Genomic DNA, 17,484 nt, shown 5'->3' on the forward strand with positions numbered 1-17,484 from the left:
TAAAAATTAAATTTTGTTTCAAATTCTTTTTGTGAACCTTTTAAATAATCATTTAAATATTATCTAAAAAATTTAGATAAAAAAATAAACCATTTACTAAATATAAATTTTTTTATCACTTAAAAATATATAATATTTATTAATTATTGTTATTGTATTTTTAAATTATTTAAGGCTCTTGTATCAATAAGAGAGACTTTTTCTCGGCGAAATCTTTCGAACAAATTGGTACTTAAGCCAACTAGCCAAGACAAAATAATAGAAGAGCTGAATTTATTTTAAAATATCTGGCTAGATTGAACTTTACTTTTGCAGTGAGTTGCAATAGGGATTTGGTTGCATTTTGAAGCAGCATTGGTTGCGTGGGAGAGGGAACAACACACGCACTCTTCGCTCTTGTTAGTTGAACACAACACCCCCCCTCTCTCACTCTCAATCCTTTCTTCAAACACTTGGTCTGCACATAACCCCCATTTCAAGATTTAACATTCAAATTCAACGGAGCCAGAGAGATTATAGTCATAATAATAATAAAGAATGTCTCTGCGACCGAGTGCCAACTCTCGCTCGGAGACGAGGAAGAAGTCCTACAAGATCGGCGTCGACGCCGACGAGGCTCGTCGCCGGAGGGAGGACAACCTGGTCGAGATCAGGAAGAACAAGCGCGAGGACAGTCTTCTTAAGAAACGAAGGGAGGGCCTTCTCCTTCACCCTCATTTGCCCAATAACAACAACAACCATGCCCCTTCTCCTTCCTTCCCCGCCAACCGGGTATGTATATATTATTCACAATCAATTTCAATCTTACGTTTCTCACGATGGCAACATTGTAGATCGTAATTTCGCTGTTTCGATTCTGTTTGCATAACCAATGAAGGAATCATATTTGTTATCTTAGACGTGATCACGGATTAGTTTCTCGAATTGTAGATCTTTGTGAGCAGTGAGTAGTGACTTGTTGACGTAGGACCACAACGGAATCAGGATGTGGTACTAGTTGGATCGGATTTGTGTTTGTCTTGTAGACACAAAATGTACGATACTAGGGCATTTTTTTATGTACTTGCATTTTAACTGAGGCATTATTAGTACATTATTACAAAGCACTTTCGGGCAGAAGCTACTTAATAAACCTGCCTATAGTTGAGAGGATGCCCGGGATTTACCAGATGATCTATGCTTCAAATGAAAGTGGCTTCAGGGCAGTCCTGTCAGAAAAGAGAAAAGAAAAAAAAAGGGTTTGGAGCTAGAAATGCATTTTTGTTAAACAAATGACAGTCCCCCCCATCCACCCCCCTTTTTTTTCTTTTTTGGGCCTTTGAATTGAAGCATAGCAATACTATATATGGGACACCTCTATTTGTACTGATCTCCAATCTTCAAGTTTCGGAGTGATACCTTAGGTCTGCTAAAAAATCATCTTTATGTTGTTTAACAGTTAGAAGGCATTCCTGTGATGGTACAACGAGTATGGTCCGATGACCCAGCTGCACAATTAGAAGCAACTACTCAGTTTAGAAAGCTATTATCAATTGGTATGAATGCAATTGTCATCCTCATAAATTTGCGGTGTACCATGTATCACCTATACTTAAATCAAACAATATGATTATCCTGTCTAAATCGTATTACTATTGTCATTGCCTTATCTGCATCTATTGGTACAGTACTCACTTGTTGTTGTTGGATATTCCCATATGAATTTTAACTTTCATTGGCTGGTCTGTTTAGAATGCAGCCCTCCAATTGATGAGGTCATTAAGGCAGGTGTTGTCCCTAGGTTTGTGGAGTTTTTGGGAAGGCATGATCTACCACAGTTGCAAGTATGGGTGTTTCTCTACCTTTTTATTCTTGCTCTAATGCTCTCTACTTGCTTTGCAAAAGTTTTATCCTGGCTGATCCAATATTGTTTCCTATGCAGTTTGAGGCTGCATGGGCTCTAACAAATGTTGCATCTGGAACATCTGAGCACACAGGAGTTGTCATTAAACATGGTGCTGTTCCCCTGTTTGTGCAGCTTCTGAGCTCTGGCAGTGATGACGTTAGAGAACAGGTTGAGTCTTACTCAGACTCTTGGCCAGATTTTATGTTTAAATATTTTAAAATTTACTGTCTTAATGACTGATTAGATGGAAGTTTGAAGAAAATTTATTCCTTTTTTTTTTATGTAATAACACAAGCTCTTATTTACTTATTTATTTTTTCTGAAATAAAGGCGCCTTCTCTATTTTCTGACAGTTTTTACTATCTCTTGTGCTGAACAGGCAGTATGGGCCTTGGGTAATGTTGCTGGTGACTCCCCAAACTGTAGGGATCTTGTTCTAAGTCATGGTGCACTCATGCCATTACTGTCTCAATTGAATCAACATTCTAAACCATCTATGTTGAGGAATGCTACATGGACTTTGTCTAATTTCTGCCGTGGAAAGCCTCCAACACCTTTTGAACAGGTTGGGGACATTTGCATAAAAGCTTGCTTGTGAGGTTGTGAGGTCCTGTATAACTAACAAGAAGCTTCCTTGCGAATTTGTTTCCACTATTCTACGTCCTTTCATGTGATGTTGATATTTTGTCTTCTGTACTATTGTGCTAGTAATGATTGGATTTGATCTCTACCAGGTAAAGCCTGCCTTGCCTGTTCTTCGGGAGCTCATTTACTTGAATGATGAAGAAGTTCTAACAGATGCGTGCTGGGCTCTATCTTACCTTTCAGATGGCCCAAATGAAAAAATTCAAGCTGTAATTGAAATAGGAGTATGCCCAAGACTTGTGGAGCTCTTGCTGTAAGCTACTCTGCTCTCTGAAGCTTAGCATCCTCTGAAAGTTTTAATTTGATGCCTTCGTACTTTTTATGTGTCGCTCTGTATTCTGTAAACTCATGGGTGACTCACTGACTCCATCTATCTTTCTGTTCTGTTACTGACTCCATCTATCTTTCTGCTCTGTTTTCACTTTCATATTGTTGTACTACTTGTGCTTACTGAAGTTCCTTTTGGCAGACATCCATCACCTACAGTTCTTATACCTGCTCTTCGAACTGTAGGAAATATTGTTACCGGTGACGATGCTCAGACTCAGGTATAAAGAATGCTTATCTCCTCATTATTAAGAAAGTCTTTTTGCCATATTATCTCATAGACTTGAGCTAGTTATAACTTTGTAAATTACTAGGCCAAGTGTGTGTACATGTGTGGATCATGTTAGTATATTTTTCCATATATATACTATCTCATTATAAAGGCTGAAGATCATATAATAGTACCAAATTATTTTTTATACCACCTTGAATTCATTATGACTAAATCAGCGATGTATTTCAGTTTGTAATTGATAAAGGAGTTCTCCCCTGTCTTCACCAACTTCTTTCGCAAAATAACAAGAAAAACATCAGGAAAGAAGCTTGTTGGACGATATCAAATATCACAGCTGGGAATAGAATTCAAATACAGGTACAACGAGGGTGGATATCTAAATCTATCTTGCTTTAAGAGGGATTAATAGGGAGCTTGAACTTTACATGTGATATTTTTTACTATTATTAATAAATTCATTTATTAGTGGAGTCTAAAATTTCTTCGCTCGTTCCCAACTCTTATCTTGGTTTCATGATATTGGTCATATATGATTTGATGTCATATTATCTGGTAAGGACAAGGTCATATTTGTTGAAACGGGTGGTATTAATTTGTTTATTCTTTTGTGCATGCATTTAGTGCTGGAGTAAAAGAGTTCCTATTCACTGGCCTTTTAAAAGAGTAATACTACACATCCAAGTCTTTTTATGAACCAAGTTAAACAATAAGACTTGGAATAATGCTAGCCATAACTGATTTTAGTTATGTTAGATCAGCTTGGTTAGACTTGGTTAACAAAAAGACTTGGATGTGTAGCATTATTCTAAAATTACCTGGAAATAACTGTGATTGATATGAAATTATTAACAATAATGTTGGCTAGTTAGTAGTTGCTAATACTGCTATTAAGTGAACAATTTCTGGTTGCTTTAACGTGTTCTACTAATTCACTATGTGCGTTTCAGTTTTCATTTCTATTTTAACAACCGTAAGTCCGTAACCAATATGGGTATTGCTACAGGCTGTCATTGAGGCCAACGTTATTCCTCCTCTTGTCAATCTTCTTCAGAATGCAGAATTTGAAATCAAGAAGGAAGCTGCATGGGCCATTTCCAATGCAACTTCTGGAGGATCGCATGAGCAGATTCAGTATGGTTTCTCTTCACTATTACATTTGAATTTCCTGTATCATCAATTTCACCATTTAGGGGGATATTTCTGGGTGTAAGAAAATACACGGTTTTTCCATCAGGTTAAAAAGACTGTAAAGGCAACAAAAACTTGAAAAGAATGCATGTATCGGGTCCTACTTTCTAAAGCTAGGGAAACTTTCGTCTATTTCTGCATTATATACAAACTTGGGATTTATGGGTTTTATTTTATAAACTTGTGTTTATAATGCTTACTTTGGTTGCAATATGTTGTGATGAACATTGCTATAGGTTCCTGGCAAATCAAGGTTGCATCAAGCCATTGTGTGATCTATTGACATGTCCCGACCCAAGGATTGTGACAGTTTGTCTTGAGGGGCTGGATAACATTTTAAAGGTTGGAGAAGCTGACAAGGAAATGGGACACAACGGCGGGATCAATGTTTTCGCTCAAATGGTTGACGAATGTGAAGGATTGGATAAGATTGAAAATCTGCAGACCCATGACAACAATGAGATTTATGAGAGGGCTGTGAAGATTTTGGAGAGATATTGGGCTGAGGATGAATTGGAAGTTGAGCAGAGTCAGAATGGCGGGGATGGTACTCAGCAAGGTTTTTCTTTTGGGACTAACCAGCCAACCCTCCCGCCAGGTGGTTTTAACTTCGGGTGAAGTAATACGTAATTACTTTTGTTGATTACCTAGGTTTTCTTATTTTTCCGGTCTTAAATGGATTTTTAGCTGTGTTCACTGAAGTAAGAGCCAGGATTTTTTGTCAGGCACATAGGTCATATTTACCCGGCAATTGTTGAAATAGCATGGTATAGCCATATTTTCTGTTGGATTTCTTCCCACTTCCCCCCCCCCCCCCCAAAAAAAAAAAAAAAAACCGACAAATGAAAAGAGTTGTATCTAAATCTGTTCCGCGTTGCGCTCACTTAAGAGAGGAAAGTAACTAAGGTTAATAGCAGCTTCCTAATTCCTAGGGTTGAAAGTTGAAACAACTCGATCAACTACCTTTCTTGAATGAAAATACTGCATGTCAAATTCAGGTTGGGCAGCTCCTACCTACTTTTTAATTTTGTTCGTTGTTCAGTCGTTTTCCTTAGTTTCTGGCAATGAAAACCACGTGATTGATGTTTAATTTTGCAAGTTTTAGCATGATAATCCTATATCTAGCTTGATGGAATTTCAAATTCGTAAAAAATATTCAAGTGTTTCGTAAGAAATCAAAATTGCTGGTAAGGATTTTAGGAGGTATTTTTCATTTCATGTGATTAGCGTCTATGCATTGCAAGTGGGTTTGGAAGTCCAAGATATATATTTAGAAGATAAGATTTTTTTAGGAGGAGATTTAAATGACCATGTTAGAAGAGAAGTGACTGGGTATGGAAGTATTCACGGAAGTTATGGTTTTTGGGCGGTCAATAACAAGGGTAAAACTATTTTGAATTTTTTCTCAACTTTTGATCTCCTCATTGTAAATATGTATTTTAAAAAGAGAGACGTACATCTTATAACCTATAAGAATGCTATGACAAGCTCTTAAATCGACTTCTTGTTGAGGAGAGTCGACCAGAAATTTTGTATTAATTGTAAAATTATTTTGGGAGAGAGTTTAACAACACAACATAGGATGCTTGTCTTGGATTTTTGCGTTGAGAAAAAATTGAGGAAAAGACATCATATGAAGAACCCAAGAACGAGGTGGTGGCGGATAAAAGGTGAGGAACAAAGAAGCTTCCTAAGACAGATAGAAGAAGAGGTAAAGTGGGATGGAAACGGAAGTGTGAAGGAGATGTGGAGAGAGATGACAGAAGTTATTAAAAGAACATCAAAAGAAAGTTTTGGTAAATCTAGAGGGATAGGACCAAGAGACAAGGAGTCCTGGTGGTGGAATGCGAGTGTACAAGAAAAGATAAAGGTAAAAATGGTGTGCTTTAAAGAGTAGTCTCTGTGCCGCAATGCAGATAATTGAAAAAAATATAAAGCGGCTAAGAAAGAAACAAAAGTGGCTGTAATCATATCTTGGATCAGGTTAAGTGCATAAAGGATAAAGACATGGAGGTGTTGGCTCAAGAGGAGAAGATCAATGAAAGGTGAAAGATCTACTTCTACGAGTTATTTAATGAAGGATAGAAGACTCTTCCGAGTCTTGGTCGGTTATACACGAGGGAAGAAGATCAAAACTTCAACTACTATCGAAGGGTTTGAGACTTCGAAGTAAAAGAGGCCCTAAAACGGATGAAAAAGGGTAGGACAGTAAAATCCGATAATATCCCGATTGAAGTTTGCAAGAGTCTTGTAGAGAAAGACGTCATTTGGTTAACCAAGCTTTTTAATGAGATTTTAAGGTCTAAGAAGATGCTAGATAAGTGGAGAAAGAGCACATTGGTACCTATCTACAAGAATAAAGGGGATATACAAAGTTGCGGAAATTATAAAGGGATCAAGCTCATGAGCTATACCATAAAGTTATGGAAAAGAGTGATATAACGGAGGCTAAGACAAGAGACACAAGTAACTGAGAACCAATTTGGTTTTATGCAGGGGCATATCCACCACTAAAGCGATATACCTGTTAAGTAGGATGATGGAGAGGTATCATGGTAACAAAGAGGATCTATATGATGTTTATTGATTTTTAAAAAGCATACGATAGGGTGCCAAGAGAGGTCTTATGGAAGGTTTTAGAAAAGAAGAGAGTAATGATCGCATATATTCGTGCAATTAAAGACATATATGATGGAGTTACAACTAGTGTGAATACTCAAGGTGGTGTGACAGAAGAATTTCTTATTGGTATAGGATTACACTAGGGATCATCATTAAGTCCTTATCTTTTCATATTAGTCTTGTAAGTACTCACAAAGTATATCCAAGAGCCTGTATCATGGTGCATGCTTTTTGCCGATGATATCATCCTTATGGGAGAGTCAAGAGAAAACCTAAATAAGAAGTTGGAGTTATGGAGAGAAACTCTAGAAATGTATGGTCTGCGCATAAGTCGTAATAAGACGGAATATATGGAATGTAAGTTCGGCCTACTAAGGGAAAACCCTAATATAGAGGTGAAGATTGGAGATAACATCCTATAAAAAGTTAAGAGTTTTAAGTATTCTAGATGCATCATATAGGATAATGGTGAGACTAAACAGGATGTAAATCATAGGATCCACGTAAGTTGGTCAAAATGAGGGAGTGCATCTGGTTTTATATGTGACAAAAAAATGTCTTTAAAACTTAAAGGTAAATTCTATCGCACTGCTATCAGACCGGCTATGTTTTATGGTACAGAGTGTTGGACGACCAAAGGGGAGCACGAACATAAACTAAGTGTGACATAGATGAAGATGTTGAGATGGATGAGTGGTCATATGCGATTGGATAGCATAAGAAATAAAGATATAAGAGAGAGGGTTGGAGTAACATCTATTGTGCTAACGATGGTAGAATCGCATCTCAAGTGGTTCGGACATATGAGAAGAAGACCGAAAGAACACCCAGTCAGGAGGGTGGATGAGATAAAAGATAGACAAGAGGTGAAAAGTAGAGGAAGACTTAAGAAGACTATCCATGTGGTGGTCAAACGAGATTTACATGTAAATGGTCTCTCTATAGATATGATACATGATAGAGTTCAATGGCGTCGTTTGATTCATGTAACCGACCTCACCTAGTGGGACAAGACTTTATTATTGTTGTTGTATAAATAAATTGTATAAATATGCTTCTTTTTCTCCCTCCTTTAAAAAAAAATGATATTTATAAATTAAAATCAGCCATTAAAATTCATCATTAATATATTTGTATATAAATATATGTGTGGTTTAATTTATTTTTAATATATATTTATATTTTAATATATATTTTATATTTATAACTGATTTTAGTGTACATAGCATGGTAAATAAAAAAAACTACCTTTATTATACGTAGTAAATTATACGTATTCATATGTTACTTAATTATATTTTATTTTGTTATATGCTTTATTTATATGTAATCTTTCAGGTAATAGACTAACTATTTATTATTCATAACATTCAAGAGTTTTACTAATAAAAATAAGAGTAAATGTCTTTGCAGCTCTCTAACTATTCGAGCGATTGACTTTTCACTCCTAAAAAATCTAAAAACTCAAATCGGTCTTTATCTACTTTGATATATGTACGTTTCAGTCCCTGATTAGGGATTAGAAAGGACATTTACTCAAAGTAGATAGAGACTGAAACGTACATATATCAAAGTAGATAGAGACCGATTAAGGTTTTTAAGTTTTTTAGGAGGTAAAAAGTCTATCGAACAAATGGATAGAGATCGGACATTTACTCTAAAAATAATATACAAGAAATACATCTCTTTTTTACGATTTATAATTGCATTTTTTTAATACATCTGTAACAATGAAGTCTAGATCTATGATTTTATTTTATATAACTTTCTCACCACTGAATCATTTCAAATAGTTTGCTTTCAATAGTTTCTCAGTAAGATACAACTGTTTACACGCAAATATAGTTTTCCTTTGAGGGGAAAACCAGAGAGTAAAAGCAGCGCAGGGATTGGGAACAAGAAATTCAGATCCTGGTCATGGTTGTTACTTGTTTTGCCGAATCCGAGGGATGGATCTTGTCGATAATTTGGCATGAAACCAGGTGTTGTTTAGCATGAATCAAAGCAAATTTTGTATAAATTAACATTTTACTAGAACTAAGTATATGTACCCGGGATCATATACAAAAATATAGTCTTTTTTCCTGAATTTTTTAAATGAAAACACGTATAAGAATTTTCGTTATAAAAAAATTATGAAGTTACTAAATTTAAAGTTTAATTATTTTTAATATTAAAAATGATGAAATTAATGAATAATAATTTTACTTGTTTTTAAATATAATAAATAATTATTAATAATAACATATAATTTATGATTAAATTTAAATATTTACATTAGAATCTTATCATTTTAAAGATTTTTTTTTAAATAACATTAATAGTTGAATTTGTAAAAATTTTCTCATAATTTATGAGTACAATTTTCAAACCATCTTATTCTTATTTTAAAACCGATATAAATATAATTTAATGTGAGATAAAATTTGTCTTTAAAGTATCTTTTTTATTATCATAAAAAAAGAAACTATTATGAAAATTATTTTTGTTGTTTTATATTTTAACTAGTATTATATTTATTCTTAAAATCAAAATAATATGATTAACTTTACCTATTAAAACTTACTAATATATTTTAACTATTCTTAAGTTAAAATAGTTGTATCTATACCTAAAAACAGTTTTATATTTTTATTAGTTTAATCATCTATCAAAATTTCTAAAGATTAAATGAATGCACAAGATTATTATTACTTTTGCTGATTGGCCTTCTATTCTCAATATTTTTTTTAATATGATAATAAATAAATAACTCAATTAAACAACATAAATTATGTTATGAATTATTATATTAATACCAAAAAATATTAATTTAGTTTGATATTTATCTCATTAAATCAAGTAACTGATATATTAGACAAATTATAATTAATTTGGTTTGATAAAATCTGTATGTGATTGTACACTTTTAAAAGTTAGATACTTTTCAAATTTAATTTATACTTATCAAAATTAAAAAGTCTAATATAATCATATATATTAATAAAATTTAAATTTATTCTTATATTTATGTCTATTCTGATTTTTTTAAATTTTAAAAATTATTTTATCAAATAAGATTTTTGTTTTTTGTACTTATTAAAAATAATTTATTTTTTTCATTTACTAAATATAGGTGCAACAATTTTTAGAAAGATATTTTTTAAAAATCAAATTTAATAAGTTATTTTTTATAATTAAAAGTTTTAACAAACTATTAATTAAAAAAATTCTAATAATATTTGACTATAATTCCTATTAAAGTATGGGCATAATTATTGAATTTGAAAAAATGGCATAATTATTAAATTTTATATTTTATAATAGATCATTTCAGTATAAAATAAAGAGAGTCAAAATAAATTAATATTAGAGTTATTATTAGATTTTTTGAGAGTATAATGAAATCATCTATTTTTTCCAATCAATTTATGTTACATATGCTAAAGTGATTTTGTTATAGACACTCATTAATAACTTATCATTTAAATTAATATATCAGTGTAAGAGCTATAATTTGTATTGATAACACCTAATAATTTTTTTAATAGTGTATCACAATATTTTATATAAGTGCAACAAGAACCATGTTTTATCATTGTAAAAAGTAAAAATAAAAATTATTACATAGTTAAAATACCATATAACTCATTTTACTATTCTTTATATAAATAATAAATTAAAAAAAAAGCAAGTTTCAATTTTTTGTACAAAGTAAAATAAAATAAAATACATGAATCTAATACAGAGATTATAAAATTTTATTAACAATTTCTTTGTACAAAATTATCATTTTTAAGACTATATATTAACAATTCAAAATCAATCTAGTACCATAAAACTTATTTTAGTGTCTATTTTATATAATTATCGACCTTCTATTCTTATAATTATTAACAATCTAAATAAAGTAGTACCATTAACTTACTTCATTATCTATTTTAAAGTAATTAAAAACATTCTATTTTTCTAATTATTTTTTAGTTTTATTTATTATTTATTTTCAATCAATTATATTAATGTGTAAATAAATTAAATTATATACGATAATACTTGTACTAATCAACATAATTTTTTAATTTGGGATTATTTAGTATTTTTTTTGTAAAAAGTGATTATTAGAACAAAAAACAAAGATATTAGACCAAAAAACTTTTTAAAATACTAAAATACAAAGGAATAATATTAAAACACCTCAAACAAAAAATAGTGAAATATAAAATAATCGAAATAAACACAATAAAAATCTATCTAATATTAAAGTGCATTATCTTCAAATTCTTTCAATTTTTTTTTGTCTAATTCTTCAATCCATTTTTTTATCTAAGTACAAGCCATTAGCTATTGTAATAAGCATATAAATTTATTGATTTTTCAACTAAGAAGAGTTGCACTCTTTTCGATGCCTTTTATTAAAATATTCGAGTGCAACACAAATTTAAGATAATATTTGAATAAAAAACTAATATATTAGACTAAATAAAATAACCATTGAATAATTATATATATTTTTTAAATTCTATAATTACAAGTAATGATAATAAACTTATTAATTCAAAGTAATTTATAATACTTTCTCTTATTTCAAGACAAATAACAAAATTTTTACTAAAAAAATATATAATTTATATTTATTCTTTATGCATAAACATCATTATATATAATTATTCATAATTTATATAAAAAGGGAGATAAGCCAAAAAGATAAAAAAGATGTACAATAATTTTTATCGATGTTATTTTATCATTCAATTTTCAAATGAGAAATAAAATTAAGTACATAGAAAATATAATTTAAATATTAAAAAGACTCAATATGTGAAGAGTTATGATAAATTAACTTGTATGAGATAAAAAATTATAAAAATTTAAATAAATAAGAACAAAAAAAAAGAAATAGAAGAGATAAGTACAACAATGAATAATAATGTTTTATAGTTTATAAAAAAAATCAAAGAATAAAAATAATGTATCATAGAAGAAAAAAAAGTATTACCTAATGGAAGAGCTATTAGTAAAAAAATGAAATTTTTTTAACATATATAATTTTTTTAAAATGGATAAATTATGAAATACAAAAATAAATAAAATAAAAAATAAAAAATTATATTTTAAAATAAATTAAAGAAATATTTATGATCATATAATTTATAGTAGGATATAATTATTAGACAATAAAATATAAAAAAATATTAATAGAAATATTAGATTTAATATTGATGAGTTTGGAAACTCCAAATCAATATTTGTGATAAACAAACATTATTAAAATATTTAATTGCAAAATTATTAATTCAATCTTCATTAATTATATGTTAATTAATAATTTTGTGATGCAGGTTTTATAATTGGGCCGAAAAACAAAAGTTGTTGCAACTAAGCCCATATTTGTTTTCTATGCTTGATCCAAACTTACCAGGAAAGCAAATGCTTTTAGTGGGCCAAAATTCAATAAGCCCAATGTGTTTTAGGCATGCTATGGTCTGAAAGGAAAATGATATTGGGTCAAAATGAAATCTATTGCTACCAAGCCCAATGTTGATGAATGTTTCCATGCCTTATTCGAATCCATGAAGCAAATGAAATGTCTAAATGCTTCCAACGGATTCCACTTCATTATTTTGAAGGATTTCAAATTTAATTAATGCATTGGAAACATAAGAAAGAAAGAGAAGATTGATTTGATGGCTATTATGACACTACACGCTACTCAACAAAGGGAAATGGGAAACTTGAATTCACTTTTATTCTCTCTCTTTGTTTATTGATTATTGTTCAAATCCATTGAATATTTTCTCTCTTCTCTCCCATCTCTTTCTTCTTCTTTCTTCGGTTATTACACAGGAAGCCATGGAAGCTACTTAGAACTACCTAAAGGAAAGGAAAGCAAGCCTAAAGACCATCGAGTTGATGGCACGAAAAAGAAAAAGAAAAGTATACTGTGGCTGAGATTATCACCTAATCTGGTAAGATTTGGTGAGGTAATCTCGGATCCTTCATACTCAAAAAGAAGGATGGAGATTCGGCCAGTAAGGTGAGATTCTTGAAGCATGGCTTGTCTTTGATTCTGCTCAACCACCACAGCGAGTAGCTAGAGTGGCGAAGTGATGGTTGAAGGCAGAGATTGAAGCAGATGAAGTCATCATCATCATGAAGCATCAAGGGCCAGAAATCCATCTTGGAGAGGAAGCCAAGGATGGAGAGCTCGGATTGATGAAGAGTGATGATCAAGAAAGGACTAGAGGTAATTGCATGTTGGGTTTTACATGGTTATCTCTTCTCTCTCTATGTGGCCGAACCGGTTCTGTTTCTTGAAGGAGGAAGAAGTTGGTTTGGGTGTTGGCTTCAAGTGTGGAGGCTTCTCTCTTCTTTAAAAAGAGAGAACAGCCACTGTTTGGAGCAAGGAGTAAGATTTGAGAGTGCAAGGCACAGAGTTCTCAGAGCTACCTAAGCTAGCAGTTCTTCTTCTCCTTCAATATTTTCTGTTTAATATTTTTCTGTTTAATTTTGTCATGTCTTGAGTCTCATGGAAAAAGGCAAACAGTGAGATTTGTAAGAAAAAGCCATAGAGCGGAAAAAGGCAGAGAGTGCAAAATTAAAAGAAAAAGCCATAGATGTCTTAGAGTTCCTTTGTACATCTGTGTTGTGTTTCATGATTCTGTGGGAATCCCCTTGTAAGTTGGGTTAGCACTTTACAAGTTGTAATCTGGATGATTATAGTGAAATTCCATCATTGTTGTGATGGAGACTGGATGTAGGCTGCACTGCACTTAGCAGCTGAACCAGGATATATCTGGGTGTAATCTTCTCTTTCTTCCAACTTCTATTCTGTTTTTACTGTTCAGATGAAAAATAAAAAATTGTCTCGTGCCAAGTGACGAGATAAAATGAAAATGTCTCGTGGCTAGGGACGAGCTAAAAACAGAAAAGTTTCTTCAAGGTCCAGCAAGTGTTAGCAAGCGAAAAAGGGGCTAAGATTCAACCCCCCTTCTCTTAGCCACTGAAACCATCAAATATTAAAATAAAAAATAAATATAAACAAATGAATAAAATTTAAAATTTAAAGTCAAAATGTTTAAGGTTAAAGGAGGAAACGAAGAAATTTTTTATAAACAATGACTCAAAACATTAGTGTGATAATAAATTAAATCAAATAATATATATTTGAATTAATTAAATTAAATAATTGATATAATAAATTAATTATGATTGTTTGACTCAATAAAATAAGTTAAACAAATAAAAAATATCTTATAATATATCATGTAAAAATTATAATATTTTTAAAATTCATTAATCAAAATGCACAAGACAAAAAAAATTAATACAAATTAAAATAAAATTAATCCATTTATTTCAGTGAAATTAAATAATTAATATAATTGCTTATTTATAATTAATGTAATTAAATAAAATATTAAATAATTTAATATTTAACTCAATTAAATCAAATAAATAAATAAATAATGATAATATTTTTAAAAATCATTAATCAAAATACATCAGGTGAACAATTAATATAAATTAAAATAAAATAAATTTATTTATTCTATTTAAATAAAATAATTAATATAATTGATTAGTTATAGTTATGTGATCAAACAAAATATTAAATGATTTAATATTTATTTTAATTAAATCAAATAAATATTTAATTAATATATTTAAATAAATCAAACAAAATAAATTATAAAATACTTTTAAGAACATACCATGTCAGCGACACTATTAATGAAAGAAACCTAATTTTAATAATATATAATAGATGTTAAATTAATTTTGGCTTAAGAAAACAATTATTTATGGTATGCATAATAAATATTTAAAGTTTTGGAGAAACGATTGGTTCAATCTAATAGTACTAAAATATTAGATTTTTTATTTTAATAAATAAAATAAATATAATAATTATTAAAATAAATTATTTAAAAAATATTTATCGATTTAAATTTTTCAGTCTTATCTTGTTTACAGTGTAAACGAGATAAGACATGTCAGCTGCAACGTGTTTATTTCGTTTACACTGTAAATAAGATAAGCCCTGTACAAGTCTATAAATAGAAGTCGTTTACAGCGGATGTGGGGGGTCTCAGTTTGACGTAGTCAACCTCTTTCTCTCCTCTTTTGACCCTTTCCTATCCTATTTTAGACTGATACGGTGATGGCGTGCCAGGCAGAAAATGACGAAAACATCAACAGACTGAACGACACGTTGCATTACGCTGAAGCAGCCGACTTCGAGGTTAGTTGCGTACTTTTTGTTTAATCTAAGTATGTCGCCATTGTTAGGGTAGTTCTGAAGTGACAAGAACGTAGTTAAACAGTTTAGTAATAGGTCTCTAGGAGAAACTCTGTTTTTCTTGTGTTAGATAGAAATATTTATTGTGTATCACGTTATGGTGATTTAATTACTAAAAAAAAAAACAAAACGTAACAATTCAGTACTGTTCATAAATTTATGATCATCTGTTTATAAGGCTGAATTTTTTTTATTTTTCAGAGGCCTCGCCTTCTACTGCCTGACGAGTGAACTATACCCTTCCTCTACCCGACACCATCGTCCCGTATCTGGATGAAGCCGGATTCGACGATACGGTGCTACTCAGGGACTTCACTTTTGATAATCTCCTGATTTCGGTACTCGATGAGCGATGACGTCCGGAGACGCACACGTTTCATCTCCCGTGGGTGAGGTCACTATCACCCTGCAAGACGTGGCGTACCACCTAGGCCTACGCGCACACGGTAATCTCGTAGGGGGTGCCTCTGTGACTTTGGTAGGTGGTACAGCACGGAGACGTAGGCTATGGTGGAGCAGCTGCTTGGTGCCAGGCCTCCGGTGGCGGCACAGCAGGTTACGCAGAGGAAGGAGTCTTTTACGCTGAAACTCATGTGGCTACAGGATCGTGTCTGCCAGATGTCCCCGACAGACGATCCGGAGACCCTCTGACAGTACGCCAGGTACTATATTATGTTACTTATCGGAATAGGCGAAACTGGAAGATTCCGTTACCCATGGGTGCCAGCAACCTATACGCCACCCTTTCGATCTCTCTCACTTCTATACCACCGAGCTTGCTCAATATCGAACTCTTCAAATCCAACAACGTATTCACACGCTAAGTGTGAAACAATATCGGATCCTCACACTCAAATGTCATCCCATTGTTGTCATTTTTCATACGACAATTGGGATAAACAAGCACAACTATGTATGAACTATTATTGGCCATTGATGCCTTGTTTTCGTGAGAAATACGAGACAGAAAAAGGATAGAAAAAATTTGTGAAAAATACCAAATATTACACATCTTTTTATATTTGTTGCCGTTGTCTTCTATATATCTCGTTTACACTATAAACGAGATAAGAGTGAAGAACTTAAATCAATAAATATTTTTTTAAATTATTTATTTTGGTAATTATTATATTTATTTTATTTATTAAAATAAAAAATTCCCAAAATATTCCTAGAGAACTTAACAAACAAATTCAAGTTGGTGGATGTTACAATACTCCCTTAATGTTTGGAGTTTTAAAACTCCATATAATTTTAACAAAAAAAAACACTATTAAAATTTAAAATTTAATTTACTTTGCGTTGATTTAGGTTAACATTTAATACATACTGATGAAATCAATAAACAATTAATACTATTTTTTTTTGAAAAACTACGAACATATTAATTACAACTTATAAAATATATTTTTAATAAATAATAATTATAATTATTATACGAAATTTAATATGCTCTATTAGTATATAAGTTATTTAATTAGTTAATAAAATCTAATTAACTAATAATTTTATATTTTATTTATTTTAATTATTTATTTAAAATTATAATTTATTTCATAAAGTTTATTTAATATACTATTTTTTTTGTTCATTGAAAATAATGAATTTGTTCACTGATAAACTTATTCCTATTTTTATACAATTTGAATCGTATTCGTATATTTTTATTTTTTTATTAATCTAATTTTCTTCACATATTTTAATTTTAAATTTTTAAAATTTTTTATTTAAAATTTAGATAAATATAATTTAAATTAATAATTTAATTTAATAAAAATAAATATATTCGTATTATTTTTATTATCTTAAGCAAAAAATATCTCTAACTATATTTTCTAGGTAAGATTTATCAATCTTTTCAGATATTATGTATTTAGATATACACTCTAATATTATTAATTTAAAAGATTACATATATCTATCTCTTTTGTTGAAATATTTAAAAATCATGTTTAATCGTTTTAAAAAAATAATACGAGAACATTTATTTAAAATAAGATGAATATATTTATTTAAAATTTAAAAATTTTAAATAAATTTATTCATATTAATTTTAAAATAATATGAATATGTTTGTTTAAATAAAAAAATTTAGAATAATAAGAGTATTATATCTTTTTAATTCTTTTAAATTTTTATTTTTATCATAATTTTATAATAATTTAATATTAATTTAAAAATAAAATAAATTTAAATTAAAATAAAAAATTTAACCCAAATAGAATTTAATGTTAATTCTTTTCTCTTTTCTTAATAATTAAATGATGATTCTTTTCTCTCTTCTTAGTTAAGGAGTACTAAAAC

General features: G+C 30.3%; 1 protein-coding gene across 1 annotated transcript; it reads left to right on the forward strand.

Annotated features, from left to right (window-relative positions):
• Positions 1-230: 230 nt before the first annotated feature.
• Positions 231-5,143, forward strand: LOC112695591 (importin subunit alpha-4). Its single transcript, XM_025747989.3, has 10 exons — positions 231-771; positions 1,439-1,535; positions 1,732-1,823; positions 1,922-2,053; positions 2,265-2,450; positions 2,620-2,783; positions 3,000-3,078; positions 3,321-3,449; positions 4,096-4,223; positions 4,517-5,143. The coding sequence occupies exons 1-10, from the start codon at positions 538-540 to the stop codon at positions 4,896-4,898; spliced, it is 1,623 nt and encodes a 540-aa protein (XP_025603774.1). The 5' UTR covers positions 231-537; the 3' UTR covers positions 4,899-5,143.
• The last annotated feature ends 12,341 nt before the right edge of the window (positions 5,144-17,484 follow it).

The sequence above is a fragment of the Arachis hypogaea genome, chromosome 6, assembly GCF_003086295.3.
Source record: "Arachis hypogaea cultivar Tifrunner chromosome 6, arahy.Tifrunner.gnm2.J5K5, whole genome shotgun sequence".
Lineage (NCBI taxonomy): Eukaryota > Viridiplantae > Streptophyta > Magnoliopsida > Fabales > Fabaceae > Arachis > Arachis hypogaea.

Bases quoted from the DNA above. Each gene is read 5' to 3' on its own strand.
- LOC112695591 (XM_025747989.3), top strand. From the start codon at position 538: ATGTCTCTGCGACCGAGTGCCAACTCTCGCTCGGAGACGAGGAAGAAG. The intron at 2,054-2,264 runs GTTGAGTCTTAC...TGTGCTGAACAG, and splicing joins GTGATGACGTTAGAGAACAG to GCAGTATGGGCCTTGGGTAA. The intron at 4,224-4,516 runs GTATGGTTTCTC...ACATTGCTATAG, and splicing joins GGATCGCATGAGCAGATTCA to GTTCCTGGCAAATCAAGGTT.